Source organism: Fonticula alba (genome assembly GCF_000388065.1).
Source record: "Fonticula alba strain ATCC 38817 unplaced genomic scaffold supercont2.8, whole genome shotgun sequence".
Classification (NCBI taxonomy): domain Eukaryota; order Rotosphaerida; family Fonticulaceae; genus Fonticula; species Fonticula alba.
In genome coordinates, this window is record NW_009242978.1 from 35,630 (window position 1) to 61,500 (window position 25,871).

The window sequence follows — 25,871 nt, forward strand, 5'->3', positions numbered from 1 at the left end:
GGTGCATGGGTCTTCCCCGCCCGGCCCGGCCGGCCTTTGTTATTCCGCCAACATCAGGGCGACCCACATCAACACGGACTTCGTTATAACCCCCACGCGCCACTCGCCGGAATGAGCCCAAGCAGGGGAGAAGGCTCCGCCCTGTTGAGGGCCGCCAACATTATCTTCTGCCAAAGTATCTCCCGACTGAACGATCACGCCGGTGTCCTTGGGCGCATACTATAGCCACAGAACAGCGAGTATCGCTCTGGCACGTGGTCCTGCGCCCGAGGCATGACCATGCCGGCATCGACGGGCATGTGAGCCGGAAATTGGCTGTTCCCTCGCAGCCCATCCCCCGGGCCGATCCTGCCTGGCGGCGCCCAAGAGATGGCTCCCAGCGTCGTCCGGCCACCCCCTTTGCCGGCCGCAATGATGGTCCCCCCGGATCCCATGCACCACGGCCCCCCTCCGGATGTGCCCTGTCCAAAAGGACAGACTCGCACCCATATACGTGAGCCCAGCATGGTCGCTGGTGCCTCCGGGCTACCGTGCAAACATCGCTGCACAAGGCGTGTGCCCCCCCCGATGCCCACCTGCTCCCGCCATCGCCCTCCGCGCGTCCATGGCCCATGGCCCATACCCGGGAGCCGGGCACCTCGCATCCTACGCGCATATATGCATGGGCCCCTTTGGCAGCTCCAAAAAGCCGGCCATGTCTCCACACTCGCCTGCGTCTGCTGGTCGTCCTCCGTCGGGGCTGGGATTCCCCCAAGCGCCGGGGCAGCTAAGTGGCGCGTGCTGCACATCAGCCGCCTGGGCAGAGTGTCGGCGCCGACGTCGGATCGATGAACGTCCGGGGGATGCTGTCTCCCAGGCCGCGGCCCGCCCGGCGATCGGGCCCGGCGTTCATCCGCGCATGGAGGCGTTGGAGCCGGTCTGTCCGTCTCTTCCCCCGAGGCAGGCCCATGGTGGGCACGCGCACGGCAGCAGGCAATAGGGCCGGCCCTTGTGGTGGCGAAGACAGGCCACCTCGGCCGCCGGCTCGGCACTCGCCTCCAGGGAGGCCCGCCTACCAGGACTCACCGAGCGGTCCAAGGAGCATGGCTCGAGCCACGAGAGGGGGGCAGTGAAAAAAAAAAAAAACAACAACCCAACATCCTTGTGCCTGTGCCCCTCTCATGGCCGGCACCACGGCCTCCCCAATCCGGGGTCGCCGTATGCCCGCGCGAGTCCCCTGCAAACACCTTACCACCGCACGCCCCCATCCCCCGACGGCCGGCGCCGGCGCCGCCGCCCAAGCATGGCCCATTTCGCTGGAGGCCCTCGGACGATGGCCCCTGAACCGGTTGCGGGCGAAGGCGCCACGACGGCAACCAGGGAAGCCCACCCCCGGGCCAAGGTTCCGCCGAAACCACCGCCCCCCTACACACTTCCACATGCCGGGTCCCTGTGAGCCAGGTGTGAGGCAGCACCGACCTCCCCCGGCCGGACGGGGCAACGCCCGGGGTCAGGCGGCGAAGTGCGCCTCTGTACGGGGCGGAAGAGACGCTCGCCGACGATGCGGCAGGTGGCCGTGGCGGACCAGCGCGCCCGAGGAGCAGCCCCCCCCCCCCCATGCACCCCCCGGGTGCCGGAGCTGAGGCACAGCCAAGACACCGAACCCCGAGGAGTCCCGCCAGCCAGCCAGCGCGCAAAGGCCACGGGGCAGACAAGCGCCCAGGGAATACGCTTCGATGCCGCGTAGACCGCCGCGCTGGTGCCCACATGTCGCGCGTGTAGGACCAGGCCACTCGGACATATCAAAGGACTCGACCCCGATATCGGGGCGGTCTGCTGCCCGGAGCACCACGGGCGAGGTGTCCCCTGGGACAGTGCTCAATCAACGTCCCAGTCCGGGGCACACCCCGAATCGAGGACCGGGCCCGCGAGGCAATACGCCGCATCGGAGGACATGCCTCAGGCGCCCCTGCGCGGTGTTCTCTCTCCCTCCCTCCCTCTCTCTCTCTCTCTCTCTCTCTCTCGTTCTCTCCCCGGGATCCGTGTCCCCTTCCCGAGGACGGGGACTCCCACCCGGGCGAGCGCCTCTCGAGGGCGACCAGCAGCGGCGTGTCGAGGAGTATCCAGGCGCACCGGCACCACTCGGGCCTGTGGGCACCTCTGGCCCCGGGCATCACCCTCCTCTGGGGACTGTCATTCTTTCCGCCCGGCCGGCCGCGGACGGCTCGACCCTCGCCAAGCCCCTCCGACGTCTGTGGCATCAAGCATGACCTGCTGGTCGGGGCGACCCGCTCCTCGTGCGTGCGCGGGCCGACCCGACCAGCAGCGGATTCCCAATGTAGGCCTCCTCACACTTTCCCCCCCCCCCCCCCCCCCGTAGAATGTGAGGCGCCCGCGTCATCACAGACGTGAGCCCGATCGGCTCGGAATCCCAGGCCATTTCCCTCCCCCCTGCCAGTGTGGCCAGCGACGTCGATACAGACAGGCAAGGACGGGCGTGCGCGGGCTTGGGGCTGGCGCGGCCACAGCCAGCAGTGTCCCCGCGCGCTGGCCGGAACCCCACCAACAGGCGCCCCGATGTACATGGTGACCAGTACCAAACCCCCCCCGCCTGCGAAAAGGCACAAGCCACCTGGGACGTAGAGACAAAGCCCGCAACAACGACCACGGGAGGCTCCGCAGAGGGCCGGCCGCCCGGTGTGCCCCCGCCAAAGGAGGCACCCGACGCCGCGAGCCCAGGGGCACCCCGCTCGCCAGCGGGCAAACACACCCAGGCCAGCTCGAGAGACAGAGAGAGTAGCGGCGGAAAGTGCGACAGGATGGACCCACCCCGTCGGGGCCACGAGCCACGCCCTCCCATCGAAGGGCATATGTTCCTACATATCTTGCTCAGCATTAAATATCCCCCCTTCTCCGTGCTCTGGCCCCAACGGGGCCCCCAGAAAGGGGCCGGGCTCCCCCCGGTTGGTGCATCACTGGCTGCCTCCCCCCCCCCCCCCCCCCCCGCCCCGAAGGACCGCCGTCCCGGCAGGGCGCGCGCCCGGGTGTGGCCCGGGCCCCATTTGCCGCTTCTTCGTCAGGCGCCTGCCGTCCCCCTTTTTGGGGCTCTCCCCCCTCGTCTCTGCCTCTCGGCGAGGTACCTCCTCTCTCTCTCTCCAGGGAGCGAGCGTGTTTCCGGCGGGTTGTCCCCGGGCCTTCTTCCGACGGAAGACGGAGGGACGAAAAAATAATTTCCCATACCGGGACTCGAACCCGGGTCTCGTGGGTGAGAGCCACGTATCCTAACCACCTAGACTATATGGGAGGTCATATCGGATCTCGACCGTAGGCACCTCAAATGCCCACGATGTGGGGCTGCCGCCGGATCTCGTCCGCCCCTTCGCCCGAACTTCGCGCCGGCCATGCGGCGGTGCGGATTCCTCCCTGCCAAGAACCATGGCCATCCCCAGGTGTCTGCACCGACGACGGGGTCCGTGTGCCGTGTGCGCGCCGGCCACAGCGGGGAACGGCCCGCACAGCCGCCGGGCCTCCCCCCGGCATGGAAAAGCCGAGGCGTGTTTTTGTGCACGGGCCGTCCCCAGGGTGTTTCTTGTCCTGGACGGGGGCCGAGCCGCCTCCCGCCGCAGCGGACGCACCCCTCCCGCCCGACAGTGCGTGCGCCACACATGGCAGCTGTACACACTGGCCGCGGCCGGGCACACATGGCATTCTGCACGCCAAGCGGGCCCTTTCCCATTGCTGCCTCATCCAAAAGGGCAGGGCCGCATGCCCCCCCCCCCCCCCCTCCCCACCGCCTTTTCATCCGTCGCACGCATGCACAACCACGGCAGGAGGCTGCCGAGAAAAAGATGCCACGCCCGGGGCAAAAAGTGAAGGATGCATCACCGGCAGGATTTGAACCTACGCGGGCAGAGCCCATCCGATTTCTAATCGGACTCCTTAACCACTCGGACACGGTGATCTACCCGGTGCCTCCGACACTGGACTCTTGTTGCCCTGCAGTGAGTCGGCCTCGGCCGTGCGGGGCCCGGCACGCCTGCTCTTGCCGACCTCCGCGTTGACCTGCCTCCACGGCCTGCCGCCGCCCGAGCCCCGCGTCATCCGCACCGGCCAGGGCCCTCTGGCCGATGGTCCCCCCCTCGCCAGGCCCGAGATCCTGCCCGCCCCCCTCCCTGTCGGGCCCCGTCCCGTCGGTTTCACCAGCCAGCGCTGCCCCCCCCCCTCCCCGGGCCCTGGTGGCCCATGCCACCTCGACCGATCCCCGGTCCGGCCGTGTGGGAGGTGTCCCGCCGGCATCCTCGAGCCACGCCATCGGCGGGTGCCAGCTGCCGGGTCGAGGCCGAGAACCCTGCGACCACGTCGCCCCCCGCCGCCCCGCATGTCCCTCTTCGCCCGGGCCCGGGCACCCCCCTCCACGCCGTGCCTCGCCCCGGGAAACATGTCGCCCAACTCGCGACACCCGGTCCCAAAGTGCCCATCCACACCAGGCCCCGTGGGAGTGGCGCGCCACCGCCTGCACGCGGGGCCTCCCACCACTCCAGTGCCACGGCTCGCCCGCTGCCGCCACCGACCCTGTCACGCCCCACCCCCCGAGCTCCGGCCGCAAACGCAAACACCAAACGCCGAGCCCCCCGCCCCCCAGGTCCGGCCACGCTCCAGCACCCCGGGCCCCATGACGCCTGCCATGGCCTCGCGCCAGCCGCCTGCTCGGGACTGGCCCGACACGTCGCGCGATGCCTCCCGGTGCAGGGCAGCCGCGCAAGGACCCGGGCCCCGGTGGCCGCCCATCGCACCCCCTTCCGAGCGAGCCGCGGCCCAGGGCCGAGGGCGGGGCAAGCCATCGGCCCTGACATCCGGGGCAAGATCCCGGCGTGCGATCCACCGGCCTGGCTCCGCTCTCGCGCCACCGCCCAGACTTCGCCGCATGTGCGATGTCGCTCGCGGACGATGTCCCGTGCGCCATCCGGCCGCCGGGCCCAGCGCAGCCCGTCGCACAGGGCAAACGCCCACAGCCAGGCACACGCCCGTCGGCCCGATGGCGGTGAATCCGACCCCCCCCCCCATCGACGGTGATCCCTTGCCCTTACATCCGTCTGCCAGTCGACCAGCCTTCCATGCCATCAGACTGCCCACAGCTTGGCACATGTGGGGGTCGCCGCTCGGCTCGCGCCTCCCCGGCTCGCGCCTCCCCGGCTCGCCTGCACTGCCCCATGGTCCTCGCCTGCGTGCATGCTCCAGCAGCCAGTGCATCTCCCTTTCCCACGAGGGTGTCCCGGCAGAGAGCGACAGCCTGCCCGCCAACCACTCCCCGCCCTTCTTCCCCTATCTGGCCCTCGCAGTTCTTACACTCTTGCGGAGGTCGCCGGTCGAGCGTGGCAATGCGCTTGGCGCCTGGCACCGCCCTCAGCGGCCCCCCCGGCCGCCGCTCATTTCCCGACGTATTCTTTCGTCCCAGGCCCCTTTCTCCGCCTCGATCACAGGGTGGGCCGTTCTGGGTGGCAAGCTCAGTGCCGCCTCAGGGATCCGGCCGCTGTCAGGACACGGCTAGTTCCGCGAAGGAAGGCCTTTCATTCTCTCCGGTCAAAAGCACCATTCGCACGGCCGCCGGGCCGGAGTCGGCAGGACGGCGCCCATGAAGCCCAGTCGAGTGCACCCCCCCCCCGCCCCCCCCCCCGATAGAGCCCCGGGCTTCGGCGACCCAGGGCCGAGCCGACCTCGCCGGGGCGAGACTTGTCCGCTCGGGTCACCCAAGGTAGTCCCGACCTCGGGGCACATGCCACGGGTCGATCGATGCTCGACCGGGCGCGCTTCGAGCCCCCTCGGGCCAGCCTCCCCCTGCGGCGTGCCATGAGCCCCGGTGTCCGGGTCCCCGACTCGGGGCGGCCCCTCGGGCCCGGTCGCCAATGCCCACGCTACCCAAAATGAGCCCCTCGGCCGCGAGCCCTTCCCGGCGCCGGGCGCCTCGGGGGCCTGCCGGCCATGGTCAGAGTGAAGCCGGCAACCGCGCCGCAGGCCAGTCAGCCATCTCCTCATGAAGGCGCATCACCGCCATGCATGCAAGCGCATCCCTCATGCGGCGCTTCCCGGGTCCCCAACCGCGGGCCCTCCGACCGCGGGGCGGCCGCCCGGATCGAGCATGCCCTGGTGGCCTTGGTCGATGGCCAGGTGGCCATTCACGCGCAGAGCCGGCGCGAGGCAGTCAGAGGAGATGGATCACCGCCGGACAGGCTCCATCATCCCCCTTTGTGCCGCCAGGGTGCGGGTCAGCTGCCTGCAGCCGGGCGTTCAGGCCGTGGCCAACATGCCGGCCGAAGCTGGCAGCCATGGCCGGCCCGCTCTACCGGCGCCCTGCACGCAGCCCGCAAGCCCCCATGGCCAAAGCCCGATTGGTTGCCCTGGCGTCTCCCCCCTCTCCCTCACGCACATGCACACACACACACACACACATGCGCCAGGCAGACCGGGAAAGCGCGACCATGCATGGGCGCGTGCACAGACACACACGCTCAGGCACTCGTGCACGCAGACACACACGCACAGACACTCGTGTACGCAGACACTCGTGCACAGACACACTCTCACACGCTCTCACACAGACACACTCTCACACAGACACACTCTCACACACTCTCACACTCTCACAACCACTCTCACACTCACACAACCACTCTCACACTCACACACAGGCAGGTCTATATCTTCACAAGTACGGCTGACACTGGCGCAGCCGATGCAGCGTGGTATGCGCCAGCTCGCTGGCCTGTTTCATGCCAATCCCCGGGTTGGCAGCCAGCACACGCGAAACTTCAAACGCATGCGCGCACGGATGGTGCGCATACATCGGCGCCCGGAAGGCATCGCCCTGCCGGGCACGCAGCGAATTCACCACCTGCGGCAGGGTGCACCCCAGGTCCGCGGCCACCTGGTGCAGCAGCACCGGCCGGCCGTGCCCGGTCACCGCCGCCAGCAGGGCCGGCACCTTGCGCTCCGGCACGAACATGCCCCCCGGCCCGGCCCCGGCCCAGGGGGGCTGCGCCAGGAAAAAGTACTCCGGGCAATACCGGTGCAGCATGGAATACACCCGGTCCGGCGGCAGGCCCATCTCCCGGGCCAGCTCCCGGACCGTGTACCGCATGCGCCGGGGCTTGGTCGGGTGGACCTCCGCCGCCAGACGCCGCAGCCGTCGGATGCTCGCCGGGGGCAGCTCCAAAAACCGGAACCCATACTGCCACAGCCCCTCCAGGCCGCCCCGGCCCAGGTGCTGCCGCAGGGTGGTCTCCGACTCGTCCAAGTGGTCCACCAGCTCGGCCAGCAGCAGCGGCGGCCGCAGGGCCAGGGCCAGCAGCTCCTCCGGCAGCCCCGGCCGGTACACGTCCCCGGGCTCCGGCGGCGGCCCCGGCCGCTGTGGTCGCCGGCCCCCGCGCGTCCGCCGCCGCTTGCCCTCGGCACCCGGGCCCGCTTCCGGGCCGTGGTCGGGCTGGTCGGCCGCCGGCGCCGACAGGGCCCCCTGCCCCGCCGGGATCGCCTCGCCATGAATCGGCGACCCGGCTGGCAGATACCGGCGCGCATACTCGGCCAGGGTCAGCCGCCCGTAATCCGCCGGCCGGGTCAGCTGCCGGATCGGCTGCTCCGCATTGTGCGGGATCACCGCCTCGGGCAGGAGCCGCGCCAAATGCCGGCGCACCACGCGCGCCGGCACCCGCAGCACCTGCGCCGCCCGGGCCACCGTCAGCCGCCCCGGCTCGGCGGCCAGCAGCTCCTGCAGCCGGGCCACACCCTCCGAGTCGAGGTCCCTCCCCGACAGGCGGGTCACCTGCTCGGTGTACAGCGCCGGCCCATGCGCGTCGAAGGTGGTCTGCTCCAGCCGCACCAGGGGGCTCGGCCCGGCCTGCGACACCGACCCCGTCACCAGGACCTCCCGCAGCCCGGGCAGCCGATCCACACGCACGCGCGGCACCACCAGATCCACATACTCCGGCAGGTGGGCCGCCAGGGCCTGGGACACCTCGCGACGAGGCGCCGACAGCAGCAACGCCATGTGGTCCAGGGCCAGGGCCGGGGCCACGGTGCACAGCGCCCGTAGGCGGGCCATGCTCAGCCGGCCCCCGGGCTCCGAGGCCCGGCCCATGGCCTGCGGCAGGTGCAGCTCCAGCAGGGCCGCCACCTGCCCCCGGTCCAAGCCCACCAGCCGCCCCAGCAGCGGGTTCGGAATGGGCGGATCCCGCTGCGCCAGCGTCGCCAGGTCCTCGAATGCCGGGTCCCCGGGCCGGACCTCGGGCCGCGCCTGGTCCGACGGCCGCCCCGGCCGGCCGATGGCAAACCTCGGCCCATACCGCGCCAATAGCACGCGCACCGACGCGCGATCCATGCCCAGCAGTCGGCCCATGGTGGCCACCTCGACCGCCGGCTGTGACAGCCCCGCCAGGCGCAGGAACAGCCGGAAGTCCGCCACGCTGTCGAACCCCTGCGGCAGGGGCTCCCGGCCCTCGGCGATGGCCCGGCACAGACGCTCCCCGCGCCCGGGGGCCACCGCTCGCGGCGGCTCATCCCGGCTCCCGGCCCGCCGGGCGGCCCCCCCCATGCCGGGGGAAGGCCCGTCAGGGGTGGACAAAGTGGCCCCGGCATTGGCCACAGCGAGCCCGGCGCGAGGACCGGTCCGACCATCGGCCGGAGCCTCGCCGGCAGCGATGGGAGCAGCTACCGAGCCGGGATGCGGGCCCGGCCGCCGGTCGGCCGGCAGACCCCCTCCCCGAGTCACACCCGGCAGATGGCCGGCAACATCGTCCAAAGAGCGGGGAGTCGCGCCCGCCGAAGGGGGCTCTCGGTCGGCCGGGGCATCCCCCCGGCCGGCAGTGCTACCCGGGCGTTCGGCCGCCCCATCCCCGCCACATCGATCCGCCACGCTCCGACGGCGTCGCTGGTCTTCGCCGTCCCGCCGACCGGCAGCGCCCTGGTCGGGCTCCGGCCGGCGACGCCCGGCCAGCTGGGACCACCGATCGCCAGATGGCCCGGGCACCCGGCCCGTTGACATGGCACGGCTGCCTACCACCAACATGCGACCAAAGGCCACGCGGGTGCATGTCAGCATTGACAGGGATGCGCGTCCAGGACCGAGGGGGGCACGTTCAAAAGGCCGGGGGGACGGGCAGGCAGGGAAAGGAGAAAGGAGGCAGGCACCGGACAGAGAGAGAGAGAGAGAGAGGGCGCGGAAAGGAAGGGGCAAGCTACATGCCAAGTCCCGAAGGGGCAGCCATGCCGCGTCCCGCGCGCTGATAAGTCCCCCCTGCCTTCTTTGCCGCCTCCCGGCCCCGGCCAGAGCCCATAACCACGTAAGCGGTCCGAGGGCCCGGCCGCGGCCCCATGCACCGATCGCCCGATCGCTCGTCCCGCTGTCCCCCCGCCCCCCGATTCGGGGGCGCACACACGTGTACACACACACACGCACACACGCAAGGCGCCAGTCCCCCAGGCTGGCTGGCAAAGAACCGGGGCCGGTCCGGGCTGTGCGTGGGCACCTCGTCCAATCTGAGCACCAAGGCTTCAGCCGCTGTCCCCCGTCCCCCCCGCCCCCGGACCTCCTATCCCGTCCAACGCCTCGACACTGACACGACGGCCAAAAAAGGCGGCAGGCGCGGCACATTTGTATTTCTGGCGTCCCAGCCACGGCGCGGCACCAGCGCTCCCGGCGCCCATGGCCGCTTGGTTGACGCCATCAGGAGACGGCCACCAGGGGGGGGAGGGGGGGCTCGCTCTACGCGATGGCACCCGCCCCCCGCCCGCGGCAACATGTGTGGGGGTCCTTCAATTTCCGGGCGTCAGGGATTTGAGCCACGCCTTGGCCGCCGCATGGATGTCCTTGGTGTGTTCCCGGTTTCGGGCGTACACGCGCAGGCGATACTCGATAAAGGGGCCGTCCAGGTCGGGCAGCGGCGTGTCGCGGGGCAGCAGCAGCAGCTCTTCACCCCGGCAAGAGAGGAGGCAGTCAAGGGGAGGAAAGAAAAGAAAAGAAGGAAGCGGCGAGGCCTCCCCGTGTTAGATGATGCACAGCGGGAGAGGGGCCCAGCCGAACGCGCGCACATGTGCCCGTTTTTAAGCACGTACTGTCCGGCTTGTCCTTGGAGAAGAAGAGCACCTTGACCATCGGGTCGTTCTCCTTGTCACCGTGGTGGATGGATGCCAAATCCACATGGAAATCGTCCCTCTTTCATGGCGCACACCGGGAGGGTGAGACGTCTTTCCGGCCGGATGCATGGCGGAGGGCAGAAAGAAGGGGAAGGACAGCGAAAAAAAAAAAAGACAAAAGAAAACACACGACCGGGGCAAGCAGGTCGCGCGTCAGCCCGCCCCCACCGGCGAACATACCCGGAGCTTCTCGGTGCTGTCCTTCTCAAGGATCTGGTTCTTGAGCCCATCCTCCTTGGCCGCGCGGGTCTGATACAGTTTCCGTGTTGTGAATCCCATCGGCGCACCGGGAGACCGACCTTCAGGTCAGCAACAGCGCCCGGGCCATGAGGCGGAAGGGGCCCGCTCCGATCCCCCCACACCCCCCCCCCCCCACCCCCCCCCCCCTTGCACATGCGGCGTACGCACCAGATCCCGGTACAGGGTCCTGTTGTAGAACACCTTCTCGAAGGCCAACTGATAGAGGTCGCGCTTGCGGATGCGCTCCACCAGGCCCCGGGCCTGGGCCATGCTCTTGAAGTGCTCGGACTCGCTGTTCTTGTCGCACGGCTCCGGGTCGCCACACATGCACCGCCAGCCGTGGGCCGCCGACGCGGCAATCTGGTCCAGGATGCCGTCGGTCAAGTGCACATACATGGCCGGGTTGTGGACCATGCTTGAAATGCGCAGGGCCCCGTCGGCCTTCAGTAGCGCATCCACCACCATCAGGTTGATGGCCTCGGCTGCATGTGCCATCGCGGGGGGACCGAAGTCCAGAGGTACACGGGAGTACACAGAAGCATGGAGAAGCAGAAAAAAAACCCCAGAAGCACGCAGAGACAGACAAACACACAGATACACACATACATGACGGCGGCAGCGGGTTAGAGATGCAACAGCCACACGGCAAAGCAGAAGCCATGGCCCATATGACGCACAGACGCGATGCGTGTACACATGCTTGAACAGGTTGAAGCGCGTCTGGAACATCAGCCGCAGGTTGGGGAACTCCTTCTCCGGGAAGGCGATCTGCCCCTCGACAATGCGCGCGCTGTTCACCAGGCGCATGGGGTTGTACGCGGTCTGGGCCCCGGCATTGTAGGTGTCCCGGCGGAAGTAATCAAACCGGTCCACATCGATGCCGGTGTCGTCATTGGCCACGATCTGGAAGAGGAAGCGCACTTCCGGCGAGGCATACCGCTTCAGGCTGGCCGGCACGTCGGCCTGAGCGCGCAGGCCCTTCCCACTGTCGATGACGGCCTTCACCAGGCCCGGGCTGAAGGGGATGTCGCCATTCTGCTTGGACTTGAGCCACATCAAGCCATCGGCATCCTCCTGAAGACCCAGGTACCGCAGCAGATCGTCGAGCATGTCCACCGACCCTTTCTCATGCGTCCAGTGGTCGCCCTTCGGCGCGTCGCTGGGTCATCCCATTGTCCCCGGTCATCCCGCGCCCCGCGCGCGCGCGAGCATCCACCGCCCACAGCATGGTGTTAGTATGCCCCGGCAGAAGGAAGCATCCCCCCCCCCCCCGCCCCCTGGCCCCATGTGGCCGAGTGCAAGCGCCCACACACACACACACACACACACGTACACAGCCCGGAGCATGAAGTTCCCATCAAACAGGTGGCTAAAGGGCCCGTGCCCCAGATCATGGCACAGCCCGGCGATGATCAGGCTGGTGCGTACTGCCAGGAAGTCCAGCCCGGCGAAGGCCCCCGGCTGCGTGGCCCACAGCCGATCCACCAGCGTCCGGGTCAGATGGCCCACCCCGAGCGAATGCTCGAAGCGCGTGTGCGCCGCGCTCGGGAACACGTACGACGTGATGCCCAGCTGCTTCAGGCCCCGCAGCCGCTGGAAGTGCGGCGTGTCCACGATCTGGAAGAAGTACTGCCCCCGGTCGGTCGGCACGACGGGACCAAAGGCCCAAGCAAGGGCACGAAGGAAATACATGACCACCATCAGCACCGGGCCCAAGAGGAAGGTGGCACATCCGCCCGCCCGCGTGGAGGCGCAGCAGGGGAGAAGAGGAAAAGGACACATGGGGCGAGCGAGCGAGCGAGAGAGAAAGGCAGTACCTCTTCCAGGGCGTAGTCGTTGTGGATGCTGTCGTTCAGAGTGCGCAGCTCATGGTTGATGGACACCCCGGGAGGGAGGGGCTCGGACTTGGAGACCATGGCCGAGGGTGTGCGTGGAGAGAAGGGATGTGCGTGTGAATGTGTGCACGCGCACGGGAAAGACCGAAAGAAAGAGGCAAGATGGAGTGAAATCCGATGCCAGGCCACGCCCGGGGCCCCAGCGTCATTTATATGCCGCCCTTGCCCCGGGCCATCAGGCGGACCGAGGCCGGCGCCCGGGCGATCGAGCGACGGGCCGCCCCCGGGGCCTCGCCGGGCAGATCGCTGGCCCCGCCCCGCCCCGTCCCGCCCCCCAGTCGCGTCCATCGCCCTCGCGACTCATGCGGCCTGGTGTGTGCTGCTCGGGTTTCGTGCCTCCGGCCGGCCCCCCGCTCCGTTCTCGGCAAAGAGCAAACACCCGGGGCGCGCCAGGCGTGTGTCTGGCGCCATTGGCCCCCCCCCCCCCCCCCGCCGCCGTCGTCCGACCAGCCAATGTGCGTTCGGCCGGTAGACACACAACAAACGCCGGTAGGCCCCCGCCCCGAGGCACGTGCATCAACGCCCGCCGAGCCCAGTATATTTACTGCCCAGGAGGAGCCGACCGCATGATGCCAGCGCACGGAGGGACCATCCAAGGCAGGCACACACATCCAGCCCCCTGCCGACCCCTGCGGGGGAAAACAAACAGAGCATTTTCGCGACGCGGGGTCGTGGCCCCCGTATCATGAGCCGACGTCGTCGGTCACATGCACCCATGAGCGCCGGACCCCCCGATTGGCACCGGCATCAAGCACCAGGCCCACGGGTCGGCCATGCTCAGAGGGGCCATGCTGAGAGCCCGCCAGGCGAGAGGCATTAATTCAGAACAGGGAGCGTGTCCGCGGCGCCTGCCTGCGGGGGGTGTGCGCCCGCGCCGGGGCACCCCGCGGTCGGCCGCCGCGCGTGGCCTACCGGCGAGGCGCCGCCCCTTGGGCCCGGGTTCTCTGGTGCTCGAACCACTCCCTCGTCGCCTGGTGGATGCGGGCCTTGTCCTGCTTGTTGCGCACATACACGCGCACTCGGTACTCCCCGAAGGGTCCCTTGAAATCCGACGCGACACTGCCGGACCTGTCCAGCAGCCCTTTGCGCGGGGGGGGGCCGGCCATTCGGTCGATGGTTCGGTCGATGGTTGAATGTTGATCGAGTCGATGGTCCAGCCAGTTGTACAGTCACCCAAGCGGCCAATCGTTCGGTCAGTTGTCTAGCCAGTTGCTTGGCCAATCAGCCGCTCGCTTGGCCATTGCACAGTACGATGCACCTCCCCCCTCCACAGCCAGAGGGCCGCCCACGGCCAAAAGGCGGTCACCCGCACGCCCCCATCCCCTCGGCCGCGGAGGACGCACTGTCCGGGTCTTCCTTGCCGAAGAACAGCACCTTCCGCATGGGGTCCTCCGCCCTGGCCCCATGGTGAATGGTGGCCAGCTGCACATGCATGTGGTCCTGCGCGAGCGGCACCCCCCGTCGAGGCAGGCCCGGTTAGCCGGGCACACAATGCGGCCACCGTGGCCCGTCACCTGCAGCGTTTCCCCGCCCTCCTCGCCCGCCCGGCCCGCCGCGTGTGTCACACCTACCATCGCCGGGTCCGCTGTGCTCTGGAGGATTTCGCTCTTGAGTGCCTCCTCGCCAATGGCCGCCAGGTGGGCGCTCTGCACCCGGCCAGCCATCGGCCACCGGCCGCCGTCCAGGTCAGTGAAATGCCCGACCGCCGCCTGCGAAGAGCCCGCCGCCCGCCCTGCCCCCCACACCCACGCACATGCGCGGGCATGTGCAACACGCGCACCAGGCTCCCATGCAGCGCATGGTCATAGAACACCTCCTCGAAGGCCAGCTTGTAGAGGTCGCGCGTGCGGATGCGCTCGACCAGGGCCCGGGCCCGGGCCATGCCCTTGGCATGCCGCGACTCGCGGTTGTCCGCGCAATTGTCCCGGGCGTCGCACTGGCACCGCCACCGGCGCGTGCCCGACGCCGCAATCTCATCCAGAATCCCATCATTCAAGTGCATGTACGCCGCCGGGTCATGGATCATGCTGGAAATGCCCAGCGCCCCGTCGGCCTCCAGCAGCGCGTCCACCGCCATCAGGTTGACGATCTCCGCTGCAATGGTCCCCGGGCCCTTGCGACGCATTAGTGCCCGGAGCCTCCTGCCGGTGGATCGTGCATCTCCCGCCCCCGCCCCCCGCCCCCGCCTTGGCCTGGACCCTGACGACACGCACACACCCGGTGCGTGTACACCTGCCTGAACAGGCTGAAGCGCGTCTGAAACAGCAGCCGCAAGTTGAAGAACTCCTTCTCCGGGAAGGCGATCTGCCCCTGGACAATGCGCGCGCTGTTCACCAGGCGCATGGCCACGTAGCTCACCTGCGACCCGGCGTTGTAGGAGTCCCGGCGGAGGTAGTCAAACCGGTCGACATCCACCCCGGTATCGTCGTTGGCCACGATCTGGAAGATGAACCGCACCTCGGGCCTGGTGTATGGGGCCAGGCTGCCCGGGGCAGGGGCCAGCCCCCCGGGGCCGCCGGCGATGATGGCCTTCACCAGCTCCGGATGGAAGGCTGCCGGCGCGGCCCGGCCAAAGGTCACCACCCCCTGGGCATTCGGCTCCAGACGCAGGAACCCGAGCAAATGGTCGAACATATCGACCGAGCCCTTTTCGTGCCTCCACGCCGGCGCCCGGGGGCGGCCATCGGCCTGGTGCCGGGCGCTGTGCCGGCCATGTGCCCACATCGGGCCCGGCGCCCGCCCGATCTCGTGCATGGGGTCAGCTTGGTTGCCTCGGGCATGGCGGATGATGGGCCGCGCCCGGAGGATGCCCCGAACGCACGCGGCCCGGGGGAGGAAGTTCCCATCAAACAGGTGGCTAAAGGGCCCGTGCCCCAGGTCATGGCACAGCCCGGCGATGATCAGGCTGTTGCGCACCACCGGGAAGTCCAGCCCGGCGAAGGCCTCCGGCTGCGTGGCCCACAGCCGATCCACCAGCGTCCGGGTCAGGTGGCCCACCCCGAGCGAATGCTCGAAGCGCGTGTGCGCCGCGCTCGGGAACACGTACGACGTCACGCCCAGCTGCTTCAGGCCCCGCAGCCGCTGGAAGTGCGGCGTGTCCACGATCTGGAAGAAGTACTGCCGCCGGTCGGTGGCCCGCGGCCGCCCCCCCCCCCGGCCACCGCCGTGAGGGTACACCCGCGCGTCAGTGTACGCCTCCCTAAACACCCATGCGGCTGGGCTAGCGCGTGTTACACCCCCCCCCCCCCCATCGGCCACCGGTCCGAGGTACCTCCTCCAGCAGATAATCCCCATGGATGCTGTCATTCAGGTTCCGGAGTTTGTAGCGTGGCTGCCGCCCGGCGCGGTCGCCGTCAGGAGCCTCCACTCGCACGGCCGCCGGCCCTGGCATGCCCTCAGCCGTCATGGTGTTTGTACTTGGTGCTGTGCCTGCCGCGCGTCAATGGTGTGGCGCGCCGGTGTGTCAGAGGGATGGGCGGGTGTTTGAGCGTGAATGCGTTCGCGAGACAGGGGCCAGGCAGGGGAGGAGGAAGGCCGATTTTTCTGGGCCACTCACATCCCAGCAGGGCCTCCTCGCTCAAGTATCCCGCGCCGCGCGCCCCTCCCCCTGGGCCCCTCCCCCCGGCGTGTGTGTGTGTGTGTGTGCGTGGCGCCCGGCCGCCCCTCGCCGCACGCTGGCCGCCGAGAGTGCCCCACGCCAGGGGGCTCCCGGCGCCCCAGCCGAGGCTCGCCTCTCGGCTGACAACCGCCCGGGCGCCCTGCCGTGGGTTGTCATCGCGGGGCGGAGTGGGGAAAGCAAATAGCTAAGCCCCCGACATGGGGCCGGACGCCCCCCCTCCCCCGTCCCTTCCCCCTCGGCGTGCTACCTTCGTGCTTGCACGGCCGCCGGCAGAGCCGCCCATCGCCGCACGGCATGGGCCATGCTTCTCGGCAGGATGCAGCGACACCACGCAAAGGGGGCACCCGAGCCGGCCCGGCGATCGGGCCGACCCTCTCTGGCCCGCAGCGGCGCCGGCCACCAGCCAGCCATCAATTGTGGGGTGACACATTGTCCGATTTCCCCCCCCGGCGGTCGACGACGCTCGTCGGGTGGGCGAAAGGCACGGGGATCAGGCGCGGCGGCCCCGTGGACGCTCACGTGCCACCGGCGGGTTAAGACCGGGCGCGGCCGTAAACCCACCCTGCCCTTGGTTGGCTTGTTGCAGCCGCCGCCGCCGCCGCCACCGGAGAACGCCCGGCCGTGTTTACCACACTTTGTCAGAGGTATTCAACATTCCCCCCCGCCCAGCGGCGGGTCCCGCCGCAAGGCGCGGCGCGCGAGGCTGCCGAGGCCGGGGCCCCGGGCCGTCGGTCGGGCCATGCCGGTCGGGCTTGGGCCGGGCGTGCTCGATCGCCCGGAGAAGGGCCCCTGTCCCCTCGCGCCCCCCCCCCCCCCCCGATCGGGGCTTCGATCGGCGCCAGATCGCGCAGCGCCGATCTCCCTCGCGGCACGCCCCTCCCTCCGGCCACCCGGCACGGCCCGGGCCTCCTGCTACCGCCCAAGTGGCTGCGACAGGGCCCCACAGCAGGCAACGAGCCCTCGCGCGCCGGCCACATCTGCCGGATGTCCCCGGAGACGGCATCGCATTGGGAAGGGCATATCGCCCCGGCCACCGATCGGCCGGCCTGCGGGTCGCCCTCATCTGCGGGGCTGACCGTCTCTGCTGCCCCGGGGCCCCCCTTCCCCCTGCCAGGCGGCCCCGGGCGGCTCCTCTCGGCCCCGGTCATGCCTCCCGCCCGGGGCAGCGCATGCGAGGGGCGTGTTCTTTTTGGGTGCCCAGCCCGACCCCCACCGCCTGCTCCTCCCCCCCGCAGATGGCACCGCCCTCCTCCCCTCCTCTCCCCCCCCCCCGCCCCCGCCCCCTGTTTGTGCCCCGTCCCACCTGTCGGGGCCCATTCGCTCACCCCCCGCCCCCCCCATGGTCGGCCGCCACCCTCGTCCCAGGGCCCCGCTCCTGGGCATCCTGCTCTTGCTGCTGCTGCTGCTGCTGCTCCGGCCCGGCACATCGGGCGCCCTCGCCCGACGCGGTGTCTCCCCCCCGGGCCCGGCGCCGGTGTCCCTGGCGATGGCCGACGCCCCGGGACCGGCCAGCCCCACGGCCGACCCGCCAGCATGCCACCCCACCTGTGCCCAGTGCTTCGGGCCCACCGGGCAGGACTGCCTCCGGTGCCCGGACGGGCGGGCCCTCCACCAGGGGGCCTGCCTGCCGGCCTGCCCGGCCGGCTTCTTCCCCACCCCCTCCACCGAGGGCACCCTCTGCCGGAGCTGCCACACATCGTGCGCCGGCTGCATCGCCTCGGACGCCGGGGCCTGCACCGCCTGCCAGCCGGGGCTGGTGCTGCTCGAGGGCCGGTGCCAGCCCGGGGCCTGCCCGGCCGGCACCTTCCCCGACCCGACGTCCGACAGCGCCCCCTGCCGCGCCTGCCACCGGTCGTGCTCCACCTGCACCGGGCCGGATGCCGGGCACTGCCTCTCCTGCCCCGGGCATGCGGTGCTCACCGGCGATGGGGCCTGCCGGCCGGCCTGCCCGGCCGGGCACTACCTCTCCCCCGATCGGGTGCCCTCCTGCCGGGCATGCCATGCCACGTGCGCGGCCTGCCGGCACGGCCAGGCGGCCGACTGCACCGCCTGCCCGGCCGGCCGCCAGCTGTCCCTCGGCCGGTGCGTGTCCCCCTGCGGCCCGGGGGCCACCCTCCACCAGGAGGCCTGTGTCGCCTGCCATGCCTCCTGCACCGAGTGCTCCGGCCCCGGGCAGGGCCACTGCCTGGCCTGCTCGGCGGGCCTCTGGCTTGGGCCCGATGGCCGGTGCCTGGGCCAATGCCCGGCCGGGTGGTTCCCCGAGCCGGCCCCCGGCCGCCGGTGCCTCGCCTGCCCGGCCCCCTGCGACCAGTGCGTCAGCTCCACCGAGTGCACCGTCTGCCGGGCGGGCTGGCAGCTGGACCCGGGGTCCAGCACCTGCCGGCCGGCCGCCGGGGCCTGTCCCCAGGGCCGGTACCCGGCCGCCGGCAAGTGCCTCCCCTGTCACCACTCATGTCGCGCCTGTTCCGGCCCCTCGGAAGCCGAGTGCCTCCTGTGCCCGGCGCACCGGGTGCACTGGCCCGGCGCCGGGACCTGCCCGCTGGTCTGCCCGGCCGCCGAGTATCTGGAGTCCGGCGACCCGCCGGACCCGACCGGCCGCCGGTGCGCCCCCTGTGCCCGCGGCTGCCGGGCCTGCGCCGGCCCCTCGCCCAGCGCCTGCTCCCAATGCCAGGCCCCCTTCCTGCAGGTCGGCGACCAGTGTCTGGCCTCCTGCCCGGCCGGCTTCATCCAAGTCCCGGACCTGACCCAGCCGGATGTGGCCTCCTGCCGGGCCTGCCCGGCCCCCTGCACCGCCTGTGTGGCGGTCCTCCAGCAGGCCGGCGACCCGGCCTGCCTGGCATGCTCCCCGGGATATGCCCTGGTGCCGGCCGCCCCGGGCGGCCCGGGGTCCTGTGTCTCCTGCCCGGCCCGGTGCCTGGAATGCTCGGACCCGGCCCGGTGCCACCGGTGCGAGGCCGGCTTCCAGCCGGACCCCTCCTCCGGGGCCTGCCTGCCGTCCTGCCCCCCGGGGACCTGGTTCCACCCGACGGCCCGGGCCTGCCAGCCCTGCGCCGGCCCCTGCGCCCGGTGCCTCGACGCCCCGGACCACTGCACCGCCTGCACCCCGGGCACCTACCTCTCGCAGGGCACCTGCGCCGGCTGCCATGCCTCCTGCTCCGAGTGCCAGGGCGAGGCCGCCTGCACGGCCTGCGCCCCGGGGCTCGTCTTCCCCGGCCCCCCCGGGCAGTCCCTCTGCACGGATGCCTGCCCGGCCGGGCAATTCGCCGACCTCCCGGCCGGCCGGTGTTCGCCCTGCGTCGGCCCCTGCGCCGAGTGCCTCGGCGCCGCGGACCGCTGCACCGCCTGCCTGCCCGGGGCCTTCCCGGCCGGCGGCACTTGCGCCGCCTGCCACGGCTCCTGCGCCACCTGCCCCGGGCCCGAGGCATGCGCCACCTGCGCCGAGGGGCACCTCTTCGCCGGGGCCCCCGGGCAGTCCCTCTGCCTGGCGGCCTGCCCGGCCGGCACCTTCCCCGACTCGGCCGCCGGCCGGTGCACCCCCTGCCATGCCACCTGCGCCGCATGCACCGGCGCCGCGCGGCAGTGCACCGCCTGCGCGCCGGGCTTCCGCCCGGAGGGGCCTTGGTCCGAGGCCGGCCGGTGCGTGGCCTGCCCGGATGGGTGTGCCGGCTGCGACGCGGCCGGCCGGTGCACCGCCTGCGCGCCCGGGCTCCAGCTGACCCCGGCCGGGCAGTGCGCCTCCGACTGCCCGGCCGGGCACTACCCCCAGGCCGACGCCTGCCTGCCCTGCCACGAGTCCTGCGCCTCCTGCTCCGGGGCCCGGGCATGCGGCACCTGCCAGCCGGGGCTCGTCTTCGCCAGCCCCGATGGCCTGCCCTCGCTGTGTGTCTTCTCCTGCCCGGAGGGGCACTTTGCCGACCCCCAGTCCGGGCGGTGCGCCGCCTGCCATGCCTCCTGCGCGGCCTGCACCACCGCCGCCGGCCAGTGCACCGCCTGCGCGCCGGCCTTCCGCCCGGAGGGGGCCTGGTCCACCGCCGGCCGGTGCGTGGCCTGCCCGGCCGGGTGCGCCGCCTGCGACCCGGCCGGCCGGTGCACCGCCTGCACCGGGGCCCTGCTCCTGACCCCGGGCGGGGCCTGTGAGTCGTCCTGCCCGGCCGGGCAGTTCGCCGCCTCCGGCCGCTGCCACCCCTGCCGGGCCCCCTGCGTCCAGTGCATCGACACGGCCGACCACTGCATCACCTGCATCCGCGGGACCTTCCTCCGGGAGGCGGTCTGCACCGCGTGCGATGCCTCCTGCGCGGCCTGCTCCACGGCCCAGGCCTGCAGCACCTGCGCCGAGGGGCACCTCTTCGCCGGGGCCCCCGGGCAGTCCCTCTGCCTGGCGGCCTGCCCGGCCGGCACCTTCCCCGACCCGGCCGCCGGCCGGTGCGCCCCCTGCCATGCCTCGTGCGCGGCCTGCACCACCGCCGCCGACCAGTGCACCGCCTGTGCGCCGGCCTTCCGCCCGGAGGGGGCCTGGTCCGAGGCCGGCCGGTGCGTGGCCTGCCCGACCGCCTGCTCGGCATGCGACCCGGCCGGCCGGTGCACCGCCTGCACCGGGGCCCTGCTGCTGGCCCCGGACGGCACCTGCGCCTCGGCCTGCCCGGCGCACACCTGGCCCGACACCGGGGCCCGCGTGTGCCGGCCCTGCCAGGCCCCATGCTCCCGGTGCACCGGGCCCCGGGCCTGTGTCTCCTGCCTGCCCGGCACCTACCTCGACCGGGACGCCTGCCTGCCATGCGACGCCTCGTGCGCCGCCTGCCCCGGGCCCGCGGCATGCGACACCTGCGCCCGGGGGCTGCTCTTCGCCGGCGAGCCCGGCCACTCGCTCTGCCTGGCGGCCTGCCCGGCCGGCACCTTCCCGGCCGTCGACCGGTGCGCCGCCTGCCATGCCACCTGCGCCGCATGCACCGGCGCCGCGCGGCAGTGCACCGCCTGCGCTCCGCGCCACCGGCCCGAGGGGGACTGGCCGGCCGGCGGGGCCGGCGGCCGGTGCGTCCCCTGCCCGGCCGCCTGCACCGCCTGCGACCCGGCCGGCCGGTGCACCGCCTGCGCGCCCGGGCTCCAGCTGACCCCGGCCGGGCAGTGCGCCTCCGGCTGCCCGGCCGGGCACTACCCCCAGGCCGACGCCTGCCTGCCCTGCCAGGCCCCCTGTGCCGAGTGCACCGGGCCCGGGCACTGTCTCTCCTGCCCCCCGGGGGCCTTCCTCCAGCTGGACACATGCGCCGAGTGCGATGCCTCCTGCGCGGCCTGCTCCGACGGCCGGTCCTGCGATGTCTGCCGGCCGGGGCACTTTTTCGCCCGGCCCGCCGGCCTGCCCGGCCTGTGCCTGGACGCCTGCCCGGCCGGCTCGCTGCCGCTGGCCGGCCACTGCACCCCCTGCCATGCCTCGTGCGCGGCCTGCGCCACCGCCGCCGACCGGTGCACCCGCTGTGCGCCGGCCTTCCGCCCGGAGGGGGCCTGGTCCGAGGCCGGCCGGTGCGTGGCCTGCCCGGCCGGGTGCGCCGCCTGCGACCCGGCCGGCCGGTGCACCGCCTGCACCGGGGCCCTGCTCCTGGCCCCGGACGGCACCTGCGCCTCGGCCTGCCCGGCCGCCACCTTCCCCCACGACCGGGCCGTCTGCCTGCCCTGCGACCCGTCCTGCTCCCGGTGCACCGACGACCAGGCCTGCCTCGAGTGCGCCCCGGGGCTGGTCTTCCTCTCGCCCGACCCCGGGGCCCGGTCTCTCTGTGTGGGCACCTGCCCGGCGGGGTTCCTGCCCGAGGGCCCCCGGTGCCTGGCCTGCGTGGCCCCCTGTGCCCGGTGCACCGAGGCCCCGGACCGCTGCACGGCCTGCCTGCCGGGGCTCCGCCTGGCCGAGCCGGCCGAGCTGGCCGCCCAGCCGGCCGCCCAGTGTGTCCCCTGCCCGGCCGAGTGTGCCGGCTGCCTGCCGGACGGCCGGTGCACCGCCTGCCCGGATGCCCCGGGCCCCGGGGCCCGGCCGGTCTTGTCGCCCTTCGGCCGATGCCTGGCCCACTGCCCGGCCGGCTGGTATGCCGACCCGGAGGCCGGCCGCTGCCGGCCCTGCAACGGCTCGTGCGCCACCTGCTCCGGGCCCTCGGCCTGCGACACCTGCCAGCCGGGGCTGGTGTTCCTGGCCCCGGGCGCCCGGCCGGCCGAGGCCCCTGACCCGGCCCCCCCCGGGCCCGGGGGCACCCTTTGCACGGACGTCTGCCCGGCCGGCCAGGTCCCCGGCCGGACGCCCGACCCGGCGGCCAGCCCGCAGTGCGTCCCCTGCGCCGGGGCCTGCGCGACGTGCGTCCACACCCCGGACCAGTGCGTGGCCTGTGCCCCCGGGCACCGGCCGCACACGCCCCACGACCTGCCCGGCGCCTGTGTCCCCTGCCCGACCGGCTGCCACGACTGCCTGGACAATGGCCGGTGCTTGGCCTGCCTGCCGGGCTCCGGCCTGGTGTTGACCCCGGCCGGGCGATGTGCCGCCGCCTGCCCGGACGGCTGGTTCGCCTCCGGCCACGGGCACTGCCTCCGGTGCGCCGACGAATGTGCCACCTGCACCGGGCCGCTGCCGGCCCACTGCACGGCCTGCCGCCCGGGCGCCAGCCTCCTGCCGGCCCCCGGCCCCGGCCACTGTGCCACCCCCTGCCCGGCCGGCCACTTCCGTGATGACACCTCCCCCGAGTGCCGGGCCTGCCACCGGGACTGTGCCTCCTGCACCGGGCCCACCTCGGGCCACTGCGTCGAGTGCTCGGCCCCCGGCCTCCTCCAGCTGGATGGCCACTGTGTGGACGCCTGCCCCGACAGCTTCTTCCCCCAGGCCGGCCGCCGGTGCGTCCGGTGCCATGGGGCCTGCCACGCCTGTGCCGGGCCCGGCCCGGGGGACTGTCTCTCCTGCCCGGCCGGCCTGGTGGCCCTGAGCCTGGTGGCCGCCGGCCGGCCGCGCGCTTGCGGCAGCTTCTGCCCGGCCGGCTCGGCTCTCGACCCGGAGGCCGTGGCCTGCCGCGCCTGCCCGGCCGACTGCCCGCAGTGCGACGCCGCCGGCGTCTGCCAGGCGTGCGGCCCCGGGTGGCTGCTTGCCGCCGGTGCCCCGGCCTCCGCCGGCATCTCCGCCCCCCTGGCGGGCCCGGGCCCGGGGCCGGGCCCGCCGCAACCCGCATGCATCCGCGGGCCCGACTGTCCGGCCGGCGCCGCGCCGCACGGGACCCGGTGTCTTGCCTGCGCCGCCGGGTGTGCCACCTGCGCCGGGCCCGAGGCCGACCAGTGCCTCACCTGTGCCCCGGGCTTCGACACGCCCTTCGAGGGGGCCTGCCTGGCCGCCTGCCCCCAGGCCGGGTACTTCCCGCATCCGCGCACCGGCCAGTGCGTCGGCTGCCATGCCTCCTGCCTCGCCTGCACATCCATCCAGGAGGACGCCTGCACCGCCTGTCCCCCGGACCATGCTCTCTGGCAGGGCACCTGCCTGGCCGCCTGTCCGGCCGGCACCTTCCGCCAGGCCCCCGACTCTCCGGACGCCTCGGGCTCTTCGGGCCACCAGGACGCCCCGGGCTCTTCGGGCCACCAGGACGCCCCGGGCTCTTCGGGCCACCAGGACGCCCCGGGCTCTTCGGGCCACCAGGACGCCTCGGGCTCTTCTGACCACCAAGGCGCCCCGGCCCCCCCCGGCATGCAGGACGCCCCGGTCCCCTCCGGCTACCGGTGCATCCCCTGTGACTCGGAGTGTGCCGGGTGCGAGGGCCCGGGCCCGGGCCACTGCACAGGCTGCCCGGCCGGGCGCCTGCTCGGGCCCGATGGCCATTGCCTCGACGAGTGCCCGACCGGCTTCGGGCCCTGCCATTCGGACGGCCGGTGCATCCGCTGCCCGGCCGGCTGCGCTCGCTGCCAGCCGGCCCCGGACCAATGCCAGTCGGGCGTCTGCCTGGCCTGCCAGCCCGGGCTCTTCCTCGGCCTCGACAGCCAGTGCCACGACGCCTGCCCGGTGGGGGAGTTCCCGCCGGCCAGCGTGCCGGGCCAGTGCTTCCAGTGCGCCAAGGCGTGCGCCTCCTGCGCCTCCTCGGCCGAGGCGTGCACCTCCTGCGCCGATGCCGACCACTGGCTGGTCCTCGGCACCGGCGAGTGCACCCGGGCGGCGTGCCCGGAAATGGGCTTCGCCACTTTCCACGACCCGGCCATCGGCCGCGTGTGCATCCCCTGCCATGTGGCCGGGTGCGAGTTTTGTTCCCTGCCTCCGGCTGCCGACCCGGGCTGCCGGCGTCTGGCCGACCGGGGCATCACCTGTCCGGACCTTGACCGCTGTGACCGCTGCGCCTCCGGGCGAAGCATCCTCCCCGGGGGCCAGGCCGCCGACCAGTGTGTGCTCGCCTGCCCCGGGGGCTTCTTCAGCTCCTCCACCCCGGGCAGCGGCGCCCTCCGGTGCATGAACTGTGCCCCGGGCTGCAACCACTGCCAGGGGCCGCTGCCGGTCGACTGCCTCGACGAACGGCCCGAGCCCTCTTCTCGGCCGCTCGGTGCGTCGCGCCTCCCCCGTGTCTGTGTTCCCCCGCCCGGGGGCGCGACCTCCGCGTATCTCCCTTGCCTCATGCTCTCTCTCTTTCTCTCTCTCTCTCTCTCTCTCCTCTCCGAGCACAAATGACGAGCTAACAGACCCCCACACTCGTCCACCCACCCACCCGCACATACACACACACACACACACACACACACACACACACACACACACACACACCGATAAGCCCTTGGTCTCGGCATCGGCATCGGCTCCGCCCTGCTCATCCTGCTGATCATCGGCGTCATCGTGCTGGTCATCGTCCGGCGTCACCGGGCTCCACACTTGCTACTGCCCAAGGTGCGCCGGTCTCCCCCTGCCTCGCCCTTTTCGCGCGCCTGCAGCCGCCAGCCCAGCCCATGCGCATGAGGGATGCCCACCCTGGTTCACTGACGCTCTCTGCCCGATGCCACAGACCACTGCCCCGGATTACGGTACGCCGTCGTCTCGGCTTCTGTTTGAGCCTTTCGCCCGGTCCACGCCGCTGCTTTGCCTTGCTCAGTCTTCGGGTCTCTTGCTCTCCTGCCCCCTTTCTCTCTCTCACACACACACACACACGCACCCACACTCTGTCTCCCGCCCTCCGCCCCTTCCCCCTTCCAAAACCCAGACGCGACGGTCCTTAATACCTTGCCGGAGCTCAGCATGCCCGGCGCGGCCCTCGTCTCCGCCGACTACGACTTCATCCCCATCGAGGAGGGCAAGCTCGGCGAGGGGGCCCAGGCGTCGGTTTACTCGGCCCGCGTGGTCGGCGACGGCCTGATCTCTCGACTCCGCTGCCCGGCCATCGTGGCCATCAAGCGCAGCAAGGGTACGCTCCTCCTCCTCCTCCTCCTCACCGGGCAATGCCTCCCCCCGTCCCTCCCCCCGTGACGCCATCCGCTGACCGGCGCCCGTCCCTGTGCCAGAATCCATCCAGGACGACCTTCGCGACTTCCTCTTCCAAAATGAGATCTCCCTCATGTGGTCCGTGTCATCCCCATAACCGCCTGCCGCCGTTCTCTGGCCCTCTCCGACCGCATGCGCCCGCCCGGGTGCTCTCCCTCGCGGCCCCACACCCACACATGTGCACCAGTGCTTACACATAGGTCGCCCCTCGCCTGTGACTCGCATCCCCTCGCCCCGGCCTCCCGCGCCCGGCACAGGCTCGCCCGCGGCCAGCCCAACATCGTCCAGATCTTCGGGTACTCCGAGCGCCCGCAGGCCCTGATCATGGAGAAGTTCGACTCCTGCCTACAGACGCTGCTCTTCTCCGGCGTGGCCCTCGCCATGGACGAGTCCCTGGATCTCATGGCCGACGTGGGTGCGTGGTCGCTCCCATGCCTGGCCCCCCCTCCCGCTCCTCCCCCTCCCGCGCGCGCGCCCCCTCGCCACGTGTCCC

General features: G+C 72.0%; 4 protein-coding genes and 2 non-coding genes across 7 annotated transcripts in view; 1 reads left to right on the forward strand and 5 right to left on the reverse strand.

The window, feature by feature from the left end:
- Nucleotides 1–3,210: 3,210 nt before the first annotated feature.
- On the reverse strand, nucleotides 3,211–3,283 carry H696_04687. Its single transcript has one exon. It is a non-coding gene; the product is annotated as a tRNA-Glu (tRNA).
- Nucleotides 3,284–3,858: 575 nt separating this feature from the next.
- On the reverse strand, nucleotides 3,859–3,940 carry H696_04688. The gene has a single exon. It is a non-coding gene; the product is annotated as a tRNA-Ser (tRNA).
- A 2,715-nt stretch (nucleotides 3,941–6,655) lies between these two features.
- On the reverse strand, nucleotides 6,656–9,181 carry H696_04689 (hypothetical protein). Its single transcript, XM_009498552.1, has one exon. The coding sequence runs from the start codon at nucleotides 9,065–9,067 to the stop codon at nucleotides 6,680–6,682; it is 2,388 nt and encodes a 795-aa protein (XP_009496827.1). The 5' UTR covers nucleotides 9,068–9,181; the 3' UTR covers nucleotides 6,656–6,679.
- A 419-nt stretch (nucleotides 9,182–9,600) lies between these two features.
- On the reverse strand, nucleotides 9,601–12,404 carry H696_04690. 2 transcript variants are annotated; one of them, XM_009498553.1, is made up of 7 exons: nucleotides 12,219–12,404; nucleotides 11,735–12,030; nucleotides 11,079–11,560; nucleotides 10,570–10,883; nucleotides 10,342–10,410; nucleotides 10,081–10,180; nucleotides 9,601–9,935 (listed from the first exon to the last, which is right to left on the reverse strand). In XM_009498553.1, the coding sequence occupies exons 1-7, from the start codon at nucleotides 12,315–12,317 to the stop codon at nucleotides 9,781–9,783; spliced, it is 1,515 nt and encodes a 504-aa protein (XP_009496828.1). In that variant the 5' UTR covers nucleotides 12,318–12,404; the 3' UTR covers nucleotides 9,601–9,780. The 2 variants fall into 2 exon arrangements, with proteins under 2 accessions (XP_009496828.1, XP_009496829.1); XM_009498554.1 differs by lacking the exons at nucleotides 11,735–12,030; nucleotides 12,219–12,404 and having other exon boundaries at nucleotides 11,079–11,679.
- Nucleotides 12,405–13,598: 1,194 nt separating this feature from the next.
- H696_04691 (hypothetical protein) lies at nucleotides 13,599–15,702 on the reverse strand (the record flags this gene model as incomplete). The annotated part of the gene is made up of 5 exons (XM_009498555.1): nucleotides 13,599–13,736; nucleotides 13,868–14,005; nucleotides 14,077–14,390; nucleotides 14,510–15,413; nucleotides 15,568–15,702. The coding sequence occupies 5 exons, from the start codon at nucleotides 15,700–15,702 to the stop codon at nucleotides 13,599–13,601; spliced, it is 1,629 nt and encodes a 542-aa protein (XP_009496830.1).
- A 1,552-nt stretch (nucleotides 15,703–17,254) lies between these two features.
- H696_04692 (hypothetical protein) overlaps nucleotides 17,255–25,871 on the forward strand; it is a gene marked incomplete at its 5' end in the record, with an annotated part of 9,688 nt that continues 1,071 nt past the window's right edge. Inside the window, 6 exons of the mRNA XM_009498556.1 lie at nucleotides 17,255–24,452; nucleotides 24,678–24,790; nucleotides 24,906–24,924; nucleotides 25,101–25,301; nucleotides 25,399–25,456; nucleotides 25,636–25,789. Coding sequence (XP_009496831.1) covers nucleotides 17,255–24,452; nucleotides 24,678–24,790; nucleotides 24,906–24,924; nucleotides 25,101–25,301; nucleotides 25,399–25,456; nucleotides 25,636–25,789 — 7,743 coding nt within the window. The remainder of the gene's footprint in view (nucleotides 24,453–24,677; nucleotides 24,791–24,905; nucleotides 24,925–25,100; nucleotides 25,302–25,398; nucleotides 25,457–25,635; nucleotides 25,790–25,871) is intronic.

Bases quoted from the DNA above. Each gene is read 5' to 3' on its own strand.
- H696_04689 (XM_009498552.1), bottom strand. From the start codon at position 9,067: ATGCTGACATGCACCCGCGTGGCCTTTGGTCGCATGTTGGTGGTAGGC.
- H696_04690 (XM_009498553.1), bottom strand. From the start codon at position 12,317: ATGGTCTCCAAGTCCGAGCCCCTCCCTCCCGGGGTGTCCATCAACCAT. The intron at 12,031-12,218 runs GTACTGCCTTTC...GACCGGGGGCAG, and splicing joins ACGACTACGCCCTGGAAGAG to TACTTCTTCCAGATCGTGGA. The intron at 10,181-10,341 runs GTATGTTCGCCG...GCGCCATGAAAG, and splicing joins ACAGCACCGAGAAGCTCCGG to AGGGACGATTTCCATGTGGA.